This window comes from Agelaius tricolor, unplaced genomic scaffold (genome assembly GCF_023055355.1).
Source record: "Agelaius tricolor isolate 1412-34295 unplaced genomic scaffold, bAgeTri1.0.p SCAF_5, whole genome shotgun sequence".
Classification (NCBI taxonomy): domain Eukaryota; kingdom Metazoa; phylum Chordata; class Aves; order Passeriformes; family Icteridae; genus Agelaius; species Agelaius tricolor.
In genome coordinates this window covers 2,887,523-2,903,953 of record NW_027269265.1, presented here as the reverse complement: position 1 = coordinate 2,903,953, position 16,431 = coordinate 2,887,523, and the positions used below count along the sequence as shown (strand labels likewise).

The following is a 16,431-nucleotide window of genomic DNA, read 5'->3' as shown; positions in this document are numbered from 1 at the left end:
CCTTCCCCTTCCTGCTAGAACCAACATCTCACTGTTAATTGAAAGTGTTAATTACTCTCACGCCCAGAATGTTGTTTTTGTGCCTTGGCCTGAATGGTTAATCAGCAGTGTAAACTTAAATCTCCTTCTGTTAGGCATAAATGTTACTGATTCCAAATGCCTTTGGTTTTTTCCTCCCCCTGATTTTTGGTGCCAACTCGTTCAGCTTTCAGTAGGGCAGAAGTTGGACTTCATTACCAGAGTCCATTGTAATGATTTCTTGGATTTTTTTCCTGGTAGACAAGGCTTGTGCAAGTTTGCATGCTTTTCTATATTTGGTTTTGTTTAATTTGATTGTACAAAGCTGTTGAAAAGTCCAGCTGAATGTTTCCACTTTCTGCAGAGCTGATTGTGCCATCAAGCCAGGAGTTCAAAGGGAAAATCCAGCTCCTGCTGGGTTTTCTCAGTAACCCCAAGCTCCAGATCCTGGTTTGAGATAGGGACAGACAAAAGTTCATTTGGCACCTTGTTCTCATCTCAGCTTAATTCAGATGTGGCTCATGGGGACAATCTTCACTCTCACAGGATCATGGAATATCCTGAGCTGGGAGGAACCACAGGGATCATCCAGTCCAACTCCTGTACAGGACACCAGGAATCCCAGCACGTTGTTGGTGCTGGATTGTGTTCCTTCAGTCCCTTTGGCACTGTGTCTGCTGGGATTTTACCTAATCCTGGAAATTCTCCAATCCTCTGGAATTGCTCCTGCCTTTCTGGCTGGTGCCCTGTGGTGCTGAAGGATGGAGACAGGAGCTGTTGGAATAATGTCAGCTGGTGGTTTTAATTGGGGTTAAACTGGTGTTTCATGATGGAAATCCAGGATCACAGGGGGATCTGGAGCTGAAAACTGATTTATTCTATTACTAAATACATTATTATGTTGCATATCATTCCGTTCTCTTTTCCCTGTGTGCTGGAAGGACATGGTACTGTTATTGGTTGTCAGAGTGGAAAATGCTCTGCAGGAGTGGCAGGGCCAGATGTTAGTGAAAAATATTCCAGGTGTTAGGGAAAATACTGCACAGGGTTTGTCTTTTGGAGTTATCACCATACTTTGATTCCCCAAATGCTTCCCAACCTAAAGGTGACCTCCAAGGACTCCATGGTTACATCCCAGCTGGAAGGAGATGTGCCTGTTGAGTTTTCTTGGTCATTTGTGAGACAACTTTTCATTTCAGTTGGGAATTTTCAGGGTTTTTTTGTAGAAACTGAAGGTCCTGTTGAATTCTCCTTGCAAAACTCCTCCTGGTTCTGTTTTCCATGTGTGCCAAGGTGCTTGGGCTCACCTTTGGATAGCACAGGTATCCTGGATGGTGGGGAAAAACCCGAGAATTGATAGTTAACCCCAAGAACTGTGCAAAATCCCTGCTGGGAGAAGTGTTGGGTCACTCATGACCCCTTGGCTTCGTGTTCCAGGTGGGATCACTGCCAGGCTGGTGATCCATGGACACGCCGAGTCTCATCTTTATTTTATCCCTTGGATTCCTCCCTGCTTTTATATCCCATCAAACCACTATTGAATACAAGCAGTTCCTTGTATCCAGAAAGGGTTGTTGGAGTTTTTTGGATCCATAGTTCCTTCTCAGGAAAGGAGAAAAGAAAAAACTTGAAAAACTTCTTTTGTCCTCGTTCTGGTGCCGCTTTTAACTGGGGGAAAAATGGCTTCTTTGTTGCAGATGTCAAGAAGGACTGGTCTGATCACGCTCTGTGGTGGGAAAAGAAGAAAACTTGGCTCCTTAAAACTCACTGGACATTGGATAAATACGGGATCCAGGCGGATGCCAAGCTCCAGTTCACCCCTCAGCACAAACTGCTGCGCCTGCAGCTGCCCAACATGAAGTATGTCAAGGTCAAAGTCAACTTCTCTGACAGGGTCTTCAAGGCTGTTTCTGACATCTGCAAAACCTTCAGTAAGTGTTGAAAAACCTCCTCCCCCTGGGGAGTTTCCTGGTTGGTTTGGCTCCTGCCTTTCCTCTGGTGCTTGTCCAGTAAATTTGATAAATTCTTGGTGTTTTCTGGGTTTGAGCACTCAGGAGTCATTTGGACATCAAACAGCCCAGGTGTCCTCTCTTTTTCCCTTCCAGATCTACTGTTTTATGTGTAAATACTTCAATAACAGGATCAATTGAGCCAAAAGTGATTGAAAAATGCATTTTTTTGTGCTGAATTCTCTTCCACAGCAGAGCTGTCCTTGGGTTTGTCACAGGTGAGGTGGTACCAGCCCTCCTTGATATTCAGACTGGTTGTGATTTTTTTTTTCCCCCCTGCAAATTTATGTGCTGGATGAAAAGCAAACCTTGAAGTGGGAAATCTGCCAGCCCTGTGGGTTGTCTTCTAGTGGAAAATCACATTAGAGATTAAGTGGTGATGCTCCACTGTAAAAGTGTCTGGTGGAGGGAAGGAACCGAGTCTTGCTGTTTCCTCTTCACCCTCATTTCCTGGTGGAGGAGAAGCCCATGAGAAAGGAGGGATCATTCCCCACCAGGTATAATTTTTTACCCATCTTCACTAATTTCTCATCCCAAAACCCAGTGTTTCTTCCTGCCCACCAAAAAAAAAAACCCAGTGAGGAGATGGCAACTCCAGGAAGCACTCCATACTGGAATTCTCCCCTCCCAAAGGAGCCTGCAGCCCATCCTCAGCTGGAGCAAATCTATTCCTGCTCTCAGAAGGCAGCTGAGGCTACTCTTGGCTGACCCAGTTGTTTGGGGAGGCAGGAGGAGCTCATCCCTACGTGCAGTGTCCAGCACATCCGTGGTTTGGTTGGTATTTTTAGCTGGTTACGGAGCTTTGCTGTTGCTTTCCTGTTTTGTTGGGGTTTTTTAAAAATATAAATATTGGGCAATTTCTCCTTAAAATAGAAAAGGCTTAGCCAGCATTGTGTCTGAGTGGATTTTGCTTCCCCCACCCCCATGTCCCACATTTGGGCATTGGGGATGTCGTGCTAGACAGGGAGGTCCCAGGCTTGGACGCTGATGAATCTCTCCAGCAGTGACTCATGTCAGGAAATTCTGATATGGCTCATCATGAGACAGGAGATCTGTCACTGATGCTGTCAGAACCTTATCTGGCTCTGAAGCAGCCTTTTCTTCCAACTGCAGAGCTTTTGGTGTATTTATGACCAAACCAGCAGAATAATCCTGATGTTTAAAGGTTTGGGAGCAGGGAAAAGCCTCTGGGATAGCAGAGGTTGGAGCTGTGAGCAGGCAGCAGGGACACATCCATCAAGGGCTGTGCTGACTTCCCTTCTGCAGCATCTGAAGTACTGAAATGAAGTTCCTGATTTTGGGGAAAGCAGGGCTTTTACTGGAAATTTCACTTTCCTTTGAGTGCCTCTCAGCAGCCTGAGCTGTTTGAGGACAGACACAAGCTGCAGTGATTGAGTTGTTTAGCCCTCCCAGTTGTGTTTACTGGGAGCCAGATGTTCAGCAGAGCTACTGGGAAGATGATACACGAGTTTGGCATCAGCTTGAGGGAAGAGGGGTTGGGATGTGGGGGTGCAGAAGGGCTGGAGTTGGAGGGGCTGGGATGCTCTTCCCAGAACCACCGAGGTATAAATACAAATGATGCACAAATACATTTTATATGAGTGTTAAAATGCCCCTATAGATGTTGAAATACCACTGTTTATAGATGTCATATCTAATGTGTTTTAACATTTATGTACTTAATATATATATAATACATTAATGAAAAACCCATATATTATGAATATATATATATATATATATATATATATATATTAGGATTAAAATCTTGGCTCTGAGGGTGGCCCAGAGCAGCTGTGGCTGCCCCTGGATCCCTGGCAGTGCCCAAGGCCAGGCTGGGCAGGGCTTGGAGCACCCTGGGATAGTGGAAGGTGTCCCTGCCCATGGCAGGGGGTTGGAACCAAACTATTCTGTGATTCTGTGATTTTCCTTTTCCCCTCCCCATTTGTGTTTTCCTACCCCATTTTATTTCATTACCTTTCCCTGGTCTCCTCAACATCCCTGCACAGAGCTCTCATATTCCACCTTAATCAAGCTGATTGTCTCTCCAAGGAGAACTGAGCAGATATTTCAAGGTGGAAGGGAAAGTGATCCCAGCATAGTCCTTGTCTCTGAAATCCCTTGATTTCTGAGCTCCAGGGAGGTTAGGACAGAGCTGTGCCTGGGAGTTGCTCAGATTTTGGCTGTACCTGTTTGCTGTCATTGCCCCTGGATCATTTAATTACACACCTCAGTAACTCCAGCACAAAGCATCACCAGTGAATAATTGAAGTAATTCCTGATGTTCTCAGGACTCTGGCTGGTTGCATTTATAAAATCCTCACTACACGAGCAGGAACACACATGGATGAATTATTTAAGGCTGTCCTTTGCTTCTCTTCCCTTTCAGTTGTTACCCAGAGGTGTGACCCTTGCAGAGTGGGGTTGGTTTTTAAAGAGAAGTCTCTGTTCTTGTGCAGAGGGAGGTTATTCCAAAGGGCAGCTCCCCAGGGCTCCCAGGGAAGATGCTGGGGCCACTCACACATCCCTCACTTTCCTGGAGGTCGTGTGAAGCCGGAAAAAACTCCAATCTCACTCCCAGTGCTGGATTGCAGCCCCTTGATTCCCACAGCAGCCACTCAGGAGGGCTAAAGGCAGGGATTGACCCTGGCAGGCACGAGGAGAGGAGCAGGCAGGGCATGGGATGGGCAGCCCTCATCCAAAGGGTGGCCTGGAATCCTGCCCAGGAGCAGCTGCTGGCAGGCAGCTCCAGCCTGAAGGGCCAGCTTTGATCTGCAATTAAAGACCAGAGAAAGAGAAAGTAAAACTTCACTTTTTTTTTTTTTTTTTTTTCTTTTCCCTTTGAAGCAGGGATTTGTGCTTCCTGCCTGGCTGTCAGTGGGACACGGGGTTGGGATGGGATGTTCTCTGCTCCCTGCTCTCATCATCCCATTGGGAGATAATTTCACCCAGAAAATTGCCCATCAAATATCCAATGCAGATTTGATGGGCTGTGATGCCTTGTGCAGGCTGCCCTAGAGCAGAGGCTGGATGGAGTTCCAGAATAAAGCAGGGATTGATTCAAAGCATCTCCTCCATGCATCCACCTTGGGCAGCACCAGAGCCCAGCCAGGGCTGCACCCAAGATGAACCAAAATGGCCCCAAAATGCACGGCCGGGCACGGGGTCTCTCCCTGGGATCAGTTCTGCTCCATTTGCACCTTGCAGTTCATTGTCCCATCCCAGCTTTAGCCCCTGCACTCCCACCCTGCTTGTTTTTCTCTCTCCAGCCCACGGGGTTTGTGCTCTTGGGCTGAGGTTTGGATCATTTGTCCTTGGTGCCCAGCTGGAGCAGGAATTGTTTTGTCTCCCTGCTCTGTGCACAGAGCTCACCATCCCATAATATGGAGCCCAGACCCTCACACTAAAGCAGCACAGAATGTGAAAAATAAAAAAGCTAAACCTGAGGCATCAGCTGCACTCAGCATTTTATTGGTGTGAGTGGGAATATCCTCATTGAATGTGGGATTTGGGGAGGTGGGAGATGCTCAGCCATCATCCAACATAACAACAAATGTGAAAATCCTCTTTTCCTATGTGAACAGGAAGGAATCATCAGCTGTGAGGGCAGTGAGACACAGGGTGCCCAGAGCAGCTGTGGCTGCCCCTGGATCCCTGGAAGTGCCCATGGCCAGGTTGGACAGGGCTTGGAGCAGCCTGGGACAGTGGAAGGTGTCCCTGCCCATGGAAGGGAACTGGATGATCTTTAAGGTCCCTTCCAACCCAAACCATTCTGGGATTCTGGGATGGCTTCACTTCATTCCAGCCCAGTGGATGCCTTACAGCTGCTTCCTTCCAGCCTTCTGCCTGCATTTTTTTCCCTATATCCCAGGAGCTCCAAGGGACTCCAGGCAGGCTCTGCTGCTGCTCTGTGGGCACGTGGGACAGGAAAAGCAAACAGCAGGATGAAACAGTGAGAGTTTTTTCCCAGGCCTCAGCATTTCCTGCCCCAGCAATGCTCCTTCTCCTGGAGACATGACTTATGGTGGAGCTGCAGGGTGAGGGGAGATGCTGTGACAGCAGAAAACCTCCCATCCTTCTCCTCTTCTCCTGGCTGTGAAGATCTGGGACCTCTGCTGCCCTCCAGCTTGAGAAGAGAAGCAGGAAAAATTCTGGTTGATGTTCATGGGAGCACAGAGAGAACAACCCAGTGCCAGAGCTGGGAGGAGGAAGCTCTGGGAGGAACCACTCCAAAATTCATGACCAATCCCTCCCTACCCACCCCGAGGCTGTGTAAGACAGAGAAATTCCCTTCAGGCTCTTTTATTTCCCCAGAGTCTGGTGGAGCTCACACCCAGCTCCTGCCTCATCATCTGAGTGAATTAGTCACCTGTTTTGGGAAACTGAGTCTGGGGAGCATCCTGTGCACGGCTGTGACATTTCCATGCCCACATTCCATCTTGCTCTGGTCCCCAGCTCCCCTTCTTGCCCAGGGTGAGGGTGGTGTGATCCTGAGGAGCTTGTGGAGCTGGGGGTGCAGAGAGTTCCATGAGGGTGATGAGCTGCTTCCCATCATCCCAAAAATAAGGAGACTCGCCGAGTGGCGGGGAGGTGACAGCCACCCTTCCCTGCCTCAGCCTCCAGCCACCAAATGCAACCTGAGCCGAGGTGGCAGTGGCCTTTGGGAGTGGCAGGGTGCCAGCCCAGCCCTGCCCAGCCCAGGGAAGGTGACACCATCCCAGTGCCAAATGTGACCTTACCTTTTTTTTTTTCCCTCTCCAAACGCTCCCCGCTCCAGAACAGAACGTCCTCTGACTCCTGAAGTATTTGCAATATTTCCACGCCCTCGGCTGCCAAAAAGACTTCTATAAAAAGCCACTGTTTGTTGTTTTTTGGGGTTTTTTGTTGTTTTTGAGATTTTTGCAAAACTGAAACCCTTTGGTGGGCGATGTGCAGCACTCCCAGGGCTCTGTGACAGGCACATGGAGCTCCATCCCTGGCCCAGTTGCTTTCCAGGAGGCAAAGCTGCCTGGGGTTTGTGGAATCACAGGATATCCTGATTGGAAGGGACCCACAAGGATCATCAAGTCCAATCCAATCAAGTCCATCATCCTGGCCCTGCACAGGACAGGAATCCCACCATCCCTGGCCTCTGCAAACCTCCTAAACTTTTTCTTCCTCACACCCTGCTGGTAAATAAAGGAGTGTTTTCCCTAAAATCATGGAGTCCTGGTAGATGCACATGAGCATCTCAGTGGGAATTTGGGGAGCAACAGCAGCATTCAGGAGGAATTTCTTCATGGAAAGGGTGGTCAGGCCTTGGAAGGGGCTGCCCAGGGAGGTTTGGAGTCCCCATCCCTGGAGGCGTCCAGCGAAGGACTGGACGTGGCACTTAGGGCTCTGGGCTGGGTGACAAGGTGAGGATGATTCACAGGCTGGATTTGATGATCCTGGATGTCTTTTCCAGCCTCAGTGACTCTGGGATCTGGGGATGCAGGCTGTGGATGCTCAGGAGCATCAGGAGGATGCTCAGGGATGACGTTCTCGGGGAGGCGGCGGCGGTGAAACCCCGAGCATGGATCTGCTGCCTTTCCCTGCCACGAGCACAGAGCTTTGGCAGTGGCACAGCTATTTCTAAATATGTCCAGGGAATGGGTGTGGAAGGAAATCTTCCCATTTCCAGAGCTGGCCAAACTGCAACGTCCTCAGCTTTTTCAGGGCCCAAGCATTCGCTGCCAGCTGCGGCTTTTTCCCCTTTTATTGCCTGCCCGTGCTCAGCTGTCAGACCAGCCCCAGGAACTGGGGTCAGGGAAATAACCAGATTTAATTACAGAGTGTCTGAGATGGACAAAAAAAAAAAAACCTTTCAGCTCTCCCCCCCCTGTCCCCACCCCATGGTGTTCTGCGTGTGGAGGAGCAGCAGGTTTTATGTCACCGTGTGAGTCAGTGAATTTTTTCATCCTTACTCTGCTCTTGACAGAGACCCTTTAAATAGAATCCATCCTGAAGACATTAGGGCATGCTGGCCAAGCCTTCCTTGGAATTAGCTGGATTGCTCTTTATGGGCCGAAGCAGAGGGAAGGGTGTGAGTGGATTGTTTTTCTCTTGTTTGTGGGATTAAATTAATGGAGTTTAATTGGACTGGAGCTGCAGTTCAGCCACTTCAGGGGCAAGGCTTGTAGTGCTGCCTGTGCTCCAGGAGGCATCCAGATAATGGGAGCCTGGGGATTTCGTCCCACTTACGGAAAAAACATCCAAACATTCAAGTGTTTGTTGACTCTGCCTCTCCAATGGCTCTTTTTATTGGCCTTGCAGTAATGCTTGGCTCCATCACCGCTGCCTGCATCCTCCTCCTTCTCCTTTTCCTTCTCCTCCTGCATCTCTCTGGGCTGGTGGTGCCCGATTTCAGCTCTGGGAACCACTGGCACAAACATTCACACCCCTCCAAACCCCACTGATCCCATTTTTGGGTGGTTTTGCACATCATTGCTCCCTTGGCAAATCCATAAGTCAACAGGCACTTGGATTTTCCACCCACAATTTGGGAAGGCTCCAGCAAAACCTCTGCCAGGGTCAGCCCCAGCTGATTCCACACCCATAGCACTCCTTGGGCATCTCCAGAGGCTTTGTGGGATGTCCTGAGAGAGCTGCAAGGGCCCCAGGCAGTGAGTGGAGAGCTTGGCTTTTGCCCAGATAAATATTTAAGTTCCTGGGCATTTGAAGAACCCATAATAAAATGTACTGAATGTACAAACGCAGTAAACTGTGCTGGGGAGGTGAGGACCTGCTCCATCATATACTGCCCAGTGTCCAACACAGCCACAGCCTTATCTCCAGACACTCCTCAGGTTATGTAAGTTCCTTTTTTAGTTTCTTTTTTGGTTTTTTTTTTCCCCTCTGGTCTGTTTTGCAGAACTTTATCTCAAGAGAATTTATGTTTCAGATAAGTCGGATGCTTCGTTCTGTAAACTTAGACTGTGAAAAGCCATCCATAGAATTCACTCATTCCAAGGAAAAAAAAACATCTTTATTTTTGGTTTTAAGTCTGAAATGGGATTTGAGGTCTCATTTTTCTAAGATTTGTCAGAGTGATGCACAAAGGCTGTAATTTTAATGAGTCACTGGTTGGAGGGGGCAGTGATGGAGTGCAGAGAAATCCCACTTCCCAGAGATATCCCACTTCAAAACACATTTCCTGAAGGAGGGTGGCTGGATCAGCATTAAAGAGAGGATTTCCCCTCAATGCTGTCTGTGCTACAAGTAAATTTATGGAGTTTTTATGTTCAAGAATTAAGGTGGTGAAGCAGCCCTCTGGCCTTTAGGGGAGCCAGAAATGGGGAAGGAAATTGGATGCCGGAAGCTTTTTGCAACATTAATTTTCTTTCCACATCAAAAATTTCTTTGTGTCTCAGATTATTATCTGTATTTATGAGAAGTGAATACTGAAAGTAGTGTGATTTCCCATCATTTCAGCTTTTGGGGACGTCCATCCATACTCGCCCTTGCAGTCAATGATGTCATGTTCTAGATGTGGGTGATGTAAGAAAACCATAAATCTGATTTCTTGTGGGAATGGGAGCCCCTGGATCCCTGGAAGTGTCCAAGGCCAGGTTGGATGGAGCTTGGAGCAATCTGGGATAGGGGAAGGTGTCCCTGCCGTGGCAGGGGTGGAATGAGATGAGCTTTAAGGTCCCTTCCAACCCAAACCCTTTTGGGATCTCCATCACAACACACCTTGGTGGATAAAGAAGCAGCAGCTGCAAGATTTACTTGGTGGATTTAGTGCAAAAGAGCACAAACTGGGAATTTAACACCCTCTAAGGAAGATGTTTTTTAAAGTCAGTTTGCAGGGCGCAGATGGTGCTTTGTGAATGAAGAGGGTTTGATCCCAGCTCTGGAGTTTGTCTGAAATGGGAGATAAATGGGCACAGCTGGGCTGGGTGAGCTGTGCAGGGGCTGGATGAGAAATGAAGGATTACACTGGAAAAAAAGGCCAAGGATTTCCCTTCAGCCACAGCCAGCAGGCACAGGCAGCATCTTGCAGGCAAATGGAAGAGAAGATGCTGCAGGCAGCAAAATGGCTTCATCCAAGAGTTGCAAAAATTTCTCTTGGAGATTCAAAGCCGCCTTTCTGATCATGTTTTGAGCTCCAAAACTCTTTCTTCGAGTTCAGGCCTTTCTGTCTCCTTCCCATAGAATCCCAGAATGGTTTGGGTTGGAAAGGATCTCAAAGCCAATCCCGTCCCACCCCTGCCATGGCAGGGACACCTTCCACTATCCCAGATTGCTCCAAGCCCTGTCCAACCTGGCCTGGGACACTTCCAGGGATCCAGGGGCAGCCACAGCTGCTCTGGGCACCCTGTGCCAGGGCCTCCCACCCTCCCAGCCAGGAATTCCCTCCCAAGATCCCTAAATCTCCAGTCTGAAGCCATTCTCTGCCTGCCTTGGTGGGTTTGTAAAGTCCTGGAGGCTGTGGATGGAGGCGGGAGGAATTTGCTGCTCATCCATAAGATCCCTGCTCATCCATAGGATCCCTGCTCACCCATAGGATTCCTGCTCATCCATAGGATCCCTGCTCATCCATAGGATCCCTGCTCACCCATAGGATTCCTGCTCATCCATAGGATCCCTGCTCATCCATAGGATCCCTGCTCACCCATAGGATTCCTGCTCATCCATAGGATCCCTGCTCATCCATAGGATCCCTGCTGGCATCCCCAGGATTGCTGCCTGCTCCACCCCCTGCAGGCATGAGCTGCTTCCAAGCAGCTGCCCAAAACTTGCCCTGGATCCTTTCTGTCCCGCTGGGAGCATCAGGAACGACTGAGGGGCTATAAAAAGTCTCTTTGATATCAGATGGTCAAGCCCTGGGATGATTCCAGGATTGCTTCCAGAATCCCAGCCTGGCCCAGAGCCTCCTCCTGGCCTCCCTGAGTGCTTCCAGCTGAGAGCTGCTAATGCACCATAAATAAACCTCAGGGCCTCAACCTTGCTCCAAAATACCAGGGGAACTCCTCCATTTAGGCTGTGCTGCCTCTTGTCCCCTGCATGTGACCCTGGTTGTCCCAGCAGATTCCTGCTCCATGAGGTAAGCTGGCTGGGATAAATGGGAATGCATGGAGCTGCCTGCACTCAGCCTCTGGGTATTTGTTGCTAGAAATGGTCAAAAAGTTGGGCAGGGAAACTGGAGGGGTGGCTGGTGGGGTTTAGTGAGATGGTTTGTGTGGTAATAAATCAGGGTTAACTTAAAGCTGAAAATAAAAGTTGTATATATAAAAAATGAATAATAATATAAATATAAATATTTCTATTATATTTATATTTACATTATATAATTATATATTATGTATTATATATAGTACATATTATATATAATATTTCTATCTATATTATATTTAAATTATTTATTTAAATAATATTTATTTAAATATAAATAAATAATATAGGAATAAATATCTCTAAATACAGGAAAAAAACCAAATTATAAGTTCAAAAAGTTTGTATATAAAATATAAATATATAAAAATCTATTTATTTTTTAGAGAAGTTTGTATATAAAAAGTTTGTATATAAAAGTTTGTATATAAAATATAAATATATAAAAATCTATATATTTTTTAGAGATTTAGAATCCACATAGATATCTAAATCTATATATTTTTAGCCTGGAATTGTTCAAGGCCAGATTGGACAAGACTTGGAGCAACCTGGGGTAGTGGAAGGTGTCCCTGCCCATGGCAGGGGGTGGAACAAGGTGGACTTTAAGGTTCCATCCAGCCCAAACCATTCTGGGATTCAGTTATATGATTGAAATAAATAAATATATAAATATAAATAAAGCTGAAAATAAATAATGCCTTCTAAAAATAATATATATTAATATATATATTAAATATTTAATTATATAAATATCGTGTGTAAGTAACTACAGGAATATAAATAAAAATAAAACTTAAATTAAAGCTAGGTAATGGGATGGGACACCTACTATATGAAAGTCACCTACTATATATAAAAAATAATTTACTATATTAAATCCAGAAGTGTGCAGCCTCTGGATTCAGGAATATCAGAGCTGGTGGGATCCTACTGAAGCTCACCTGGCTGGGGGAAGTTCCCAGTGTGGCATTTCCCAGCCTGTTTGCAGGAAAGGAACCATGCTGGTGAGGGTGGGCACTGTGGGGCTGTGTCCTGCTCAGGTCACCTGCTGGGGACCAAATTCCAGTGTTAATTATAATCCTGTGTTAATTACAATCCTGGGAGTGCTCAGGGAGCTCCCGCTGCTGCCAGCCCTGTAACTTCTCCTGCCTGGGAGCATGGCTGGCTGTGCCCTTCAGCATTCCTTGGGTGGGAAAGTCCAGCCTGGCTGCAGCCAGCTCCTGGCTCCTGATTTTTCCTGCAGCAGGGATGGGACCAGGGCCACTTTCCATAGGGCATTCCAAAGGGAAGGAATGCCCTCTGCAGCTGAGCATGTTGGGGTGATAGGTGCAAAAAACAGAGCAGGAAACAGCACAGGAGCTTCAGCATGGACAGGCAGCTGCAGAGGAGACTCCAGAGCTCCTTCCAGGCTCAGGCATGTCCAGAATCCCCATCAGAGAATCACAGGATGGTTTGGACTGGAAAGGACCCTAAATCCCATCCCATTCCACCCCTGCCATGGCAGGGACACCTCTCACCATCCCACATTGCTCCAAACCCTGTCCAGCCTGGCCTTGGACACTTCCAGGGAACCCAGGCAGGAAAATGGGAGAGGTTTGCTGTGAAAAGGAAACACTTTAATCTCTTTAAAAAGTGGGTAAATTACAGGCTTTAAACTTTCCAGTCTGATGTGTAAATAAATGGCTTAACTCTTGGATTGCTTCTATGGAATTGAGAGGGTCTGGTCTGTTACCTACACGGCTAAGTAGGGATTTGTGTGCTGATTTCTATTTCTAGTTCATTTTTATTTCTCTTTCTATTTTTTCTATTTCTATAATTTCTATTTCCATTTCTTTACATTATTTCTATATTATTGTGTATTATAATATGATATATTATTTCTAATTTGATGTTATTAATATGAGGGTTATTATTTTTATTAATTATATTTAATGTATGAAGGTGTTACTAGGCTCTGTCACAGTGCTCACATTTACATTTGATTGACTGTGCCTGGGAAATTCCACATTTTATCCAAATGTTATGTTACCTTTCCAGCCAAGGACAATACTTGTTTCCAACAGGCTTGCAAGGAAAATGTTCTCAACTTGATTTTTAACCATTACAGAGCAGGAAATTCATCCAAGGGAGATACTGGGCATTACTGGATGTTGTTCCTAATGGAAAGATTTCTTCTTTTCCCCTTTTTTTCCCCTTTTTTGTCCTTTTTTTCCCATCCTGCCATTATAAAAGTGATCAATTTCCCCCTCCAGACATCAGGCATCCAGAAGAGCTCTCCCTTTTGAGGAAACCCAGAGATCCATCAAAGAAAAAAAAGAAGAAATTGGACGATCAATGTGAAGATGACACCTTCGAGCTGGAGGGGCCTCTGATCACACCAGGGTCGGGTGAGCTGGCAAAAAAAAATGGGAGCAGGGGAAAAAACTGGCACAGCAACGTGGGGCTGATTGAATTTCTGGGGCTCTGTGCAAGAAACAGACCCCAGATCCATGGCACAGGTCCTGGCGGGCTGCAGCACTCGCTGGCACGGATGCATGTCTGGGGCTGGAGCTGTCACGCATTTCTGGGAGCAGAGCAACCCCCAGGCTTCACAGAGCAATCCAGAGCCCAAGTGTGGCCACTTGAGCACTCAGATGGTGTTGCTGAGAGCTTTTCTTAGCCTGTTAAGAAAGGAGTTAAATGGAAAATCGTTGCTAATGTCTACATTCCTGGCGTGGTTTAGGCTGTGCCACCGTTCTGCTCTGTATTTACAGCCCAGCAAGGGCAGGGTTTTATTAATTGCTTTAGTGTTGCCTTACATGAACGGTGTAGCTGTGGATTGTGATGCTAAATAAATCCTTTTATTGCTGGGGGCTGGTTGGCCAGTGTGGATTCCAGATCCAGAGCAGGACTGGGAAGGGAATTTCTGCTGGAGTAACATCCCTGATGGAGTTGCCACAGGCAGCAAATTGATGCAGGTGTTTGCAAGCAGAGGGGGTTTTTCAGCTTTTTTCCATGGCTGCTGGGAGTCTGGTGTCTGAAGGCAAATGGCAGGAGTTTAAACCATAATTTTGGCCAAGTGGGAGCACTTCATCCCAAATGGATTTGTGGAGAAAGCCACAGTGGTGAGCAGGAGAGACGTGTCTGGCTGCCCAAGCTCTTGGGTTTAAATCCAGCAATCCAAGGGCAGCAGGGCAGCTTTAATTAAAAAAACTACCTTGCAACTGTAAAGTTGTGTTAATTGATGTTAAATCAGCTGCAGGGAGTGTGTTTAATGCCAGTGGTGACACAGGGCTTGCAGAAAGGAAGGTTTTGGCTGTGCAGGCTGATGTGCACCACAGGTCTGGAACAAGGGAAAATAATCCTCCTTCTGCTCTGATCCCACTCTTTCTCCTCTCTTAAAATTAAAAATACTTCTGGGCTTGTCCTCTTCCACTCCTGGCTCAGAGAATTTGGGCAAGGCTCCAGTCAATTTTCATTTCCATTTGGCATTTTCATCTTGGAAGTCCATTCTAAGCCTTTCCAACAGCCAGTGCTCACAGAGAGCATCTCTGTTAGATTAATAGGAAAGACTTGGCCTTCTCTGGGGGAAATGTATGCAAAAGCTGGGCTTTATTTTAATTATTTATGGCTCTTCCAGTGAGTCACTTGGCTGGTTTTGCTCTCCTTGTGAATGAAATCACTCACAGCAGGTTGAATTCCTGCCTGTTCAGGTGCCATTCGATAAAAGCCGTGGGTTTCATCTGAATAAATCATTTCTAGTGTTGTTCCAACATCAGTTTGTGTGCTGAAAGCTTCTGGAAAACTAATTAATAATTAAGGAGGTGCTGATTTCAATGTCTTGGGAGTGTTTTGTCACTGAGTACCCCAAACCTGGCAGTGAAACCATTTAAATCCCAGTGGGCAGAGTTGTCAATACACCCACAGGATGTGTTGCCCAACACTTTCCATTAGAAGACCTGTAGTCACTTGTTTATATAAATTAGCCAAATTTGTAGCTATTTCTGCTGGAACTTTCCATGACACTGCCTGCCTGGGGCAAATTTTTTAAGGGAAGCTTCTTCTGAGATGTTTCAGGTGTTTGGAGAAAGAGATGAGGAGAAAAGTGCAGGGGAAGCTTTGCTCTGATGGAGCAGATACTCAGTCAGGAGTGTGGGGGATATTCATGGAAAAACTTGCCCAAAATTTGGGGCAAAAAGTGGGATTTTCTTTTGTTGTTCCAGTTGATGCTCAGCCTTGTGTGCTTGAGCCATGTGAAGGCTGAAGCTGCAGTGAGGGTGGATGGCGAGGAGGGAAGAACTCCTTTGGGAAGTGGTTTTTGGGGGTTTATGGCTGGTTTTTGTTGGAGTTCTCTGCTCCAGTGCTGTAACAATCCATGGGGAGAGCAACTTTCTGCTGCTTTTATAATCACAGAATGACAGGATAGCTCAAGTGGGAAGGGATCCTCAGCATCGTGGAGTCCCAGCTCCCTAAGTGCAAGTACCTGGTCTAAAAACCTGGAAATCATCCCTGACCTTTTCCTTGCAAATGAAGGTGGATTTTTCCATCCCTTGACATCCCTGCTGCTTTTTTTCTCCTGCCTAGTTTGCTGGATCTGTCTTGGTGACAGCTACCCATGGTGCTTACAGGTCCCCAAATGATTCATCCAGACTGGGATACCAGCAAAACTAGCAGGAGCATTAAAAGCATCCCTGTTTGGTGGTTTTCACTTATATTTTCCACCCTGGCAGGCAGTTTAGAATCAGGTTTGTAATTATTTGGAGTTTCCTAGCCATGATTTTGGTTGTTACTGACATGGATGCTGCTGATTCCCACCATTCTTCCTGCTCCTTGAGATGCCCATCGTGAAAATTGAGGGTTCAGGAAGGTTTTTCCATTGGTTTGGTCTTGGACTTTTCCAGTCCAGCTCAGTTTTCTGTCATTCCTTGGCCATGAGGGTGTGGGATGGTTTGGAGCAAGGAGCTGGAGCCAAAGTGGTGGCTCAGGGCAGCAGCAGGAGGCGGCACAAAAGGTTTTGTTTGTGGCATTTCAACTCTGTCACCATCTTCAACACCCTCAGCAGAGCTCTGGGAGGGAGAGCTTGGGTGCATTGAATTGCAGGTTCATGATTTAGGAAGGACACAGCCCTTTCCCAAAATCCAGTGTGGTGTTGGACCTTCTGGTTCTGGTGGGCAGATTTGGGCCCAGGTGATGCTGGGTGAGCTCCTTGGCCAATGTGTGCACACAGGGGAATTCCTGCCATTAGGAGATGGTGGTTGATCCTCCCTTATTCTGAAAATCTGGATTT

At 46.8% G+C, this 16,431-nt stretch overlaps 1 protein-coding gene across 5 annotated transcripts in view; it reads left to right on the top strand.

Annotated features, from left to right (window-relative positions):
- The window catches only part of FERMT2 (FERM domain containing kindlin 2), a 51,708-nt gene that overhangs the window by 17,730 nt on the left and 17,547 nt on the right, over positions 1-16,431 (top strand). For all 5 annotated transcript variants that reach the window (XR_011679079.1, XM_071426114.1, XM_071426113.1 and 2 more), the window contains exons 2-3: positions 1,716-1,949; positions 13,418-13,552. Coding sequence is in view for 4 of the 5 variants with exons in the window: in XM_071426114.1 (XP_071282215.1) it covers positions 1,716-1,949; positions 13,418-13,552 (369 nt within the window). In the remaining variant the exon portion in view is untranslated. The remainder of the gene's footprint in view (positions 1-1,715; positions 1,950-13,417; positions 13,553-16,431) is intronic.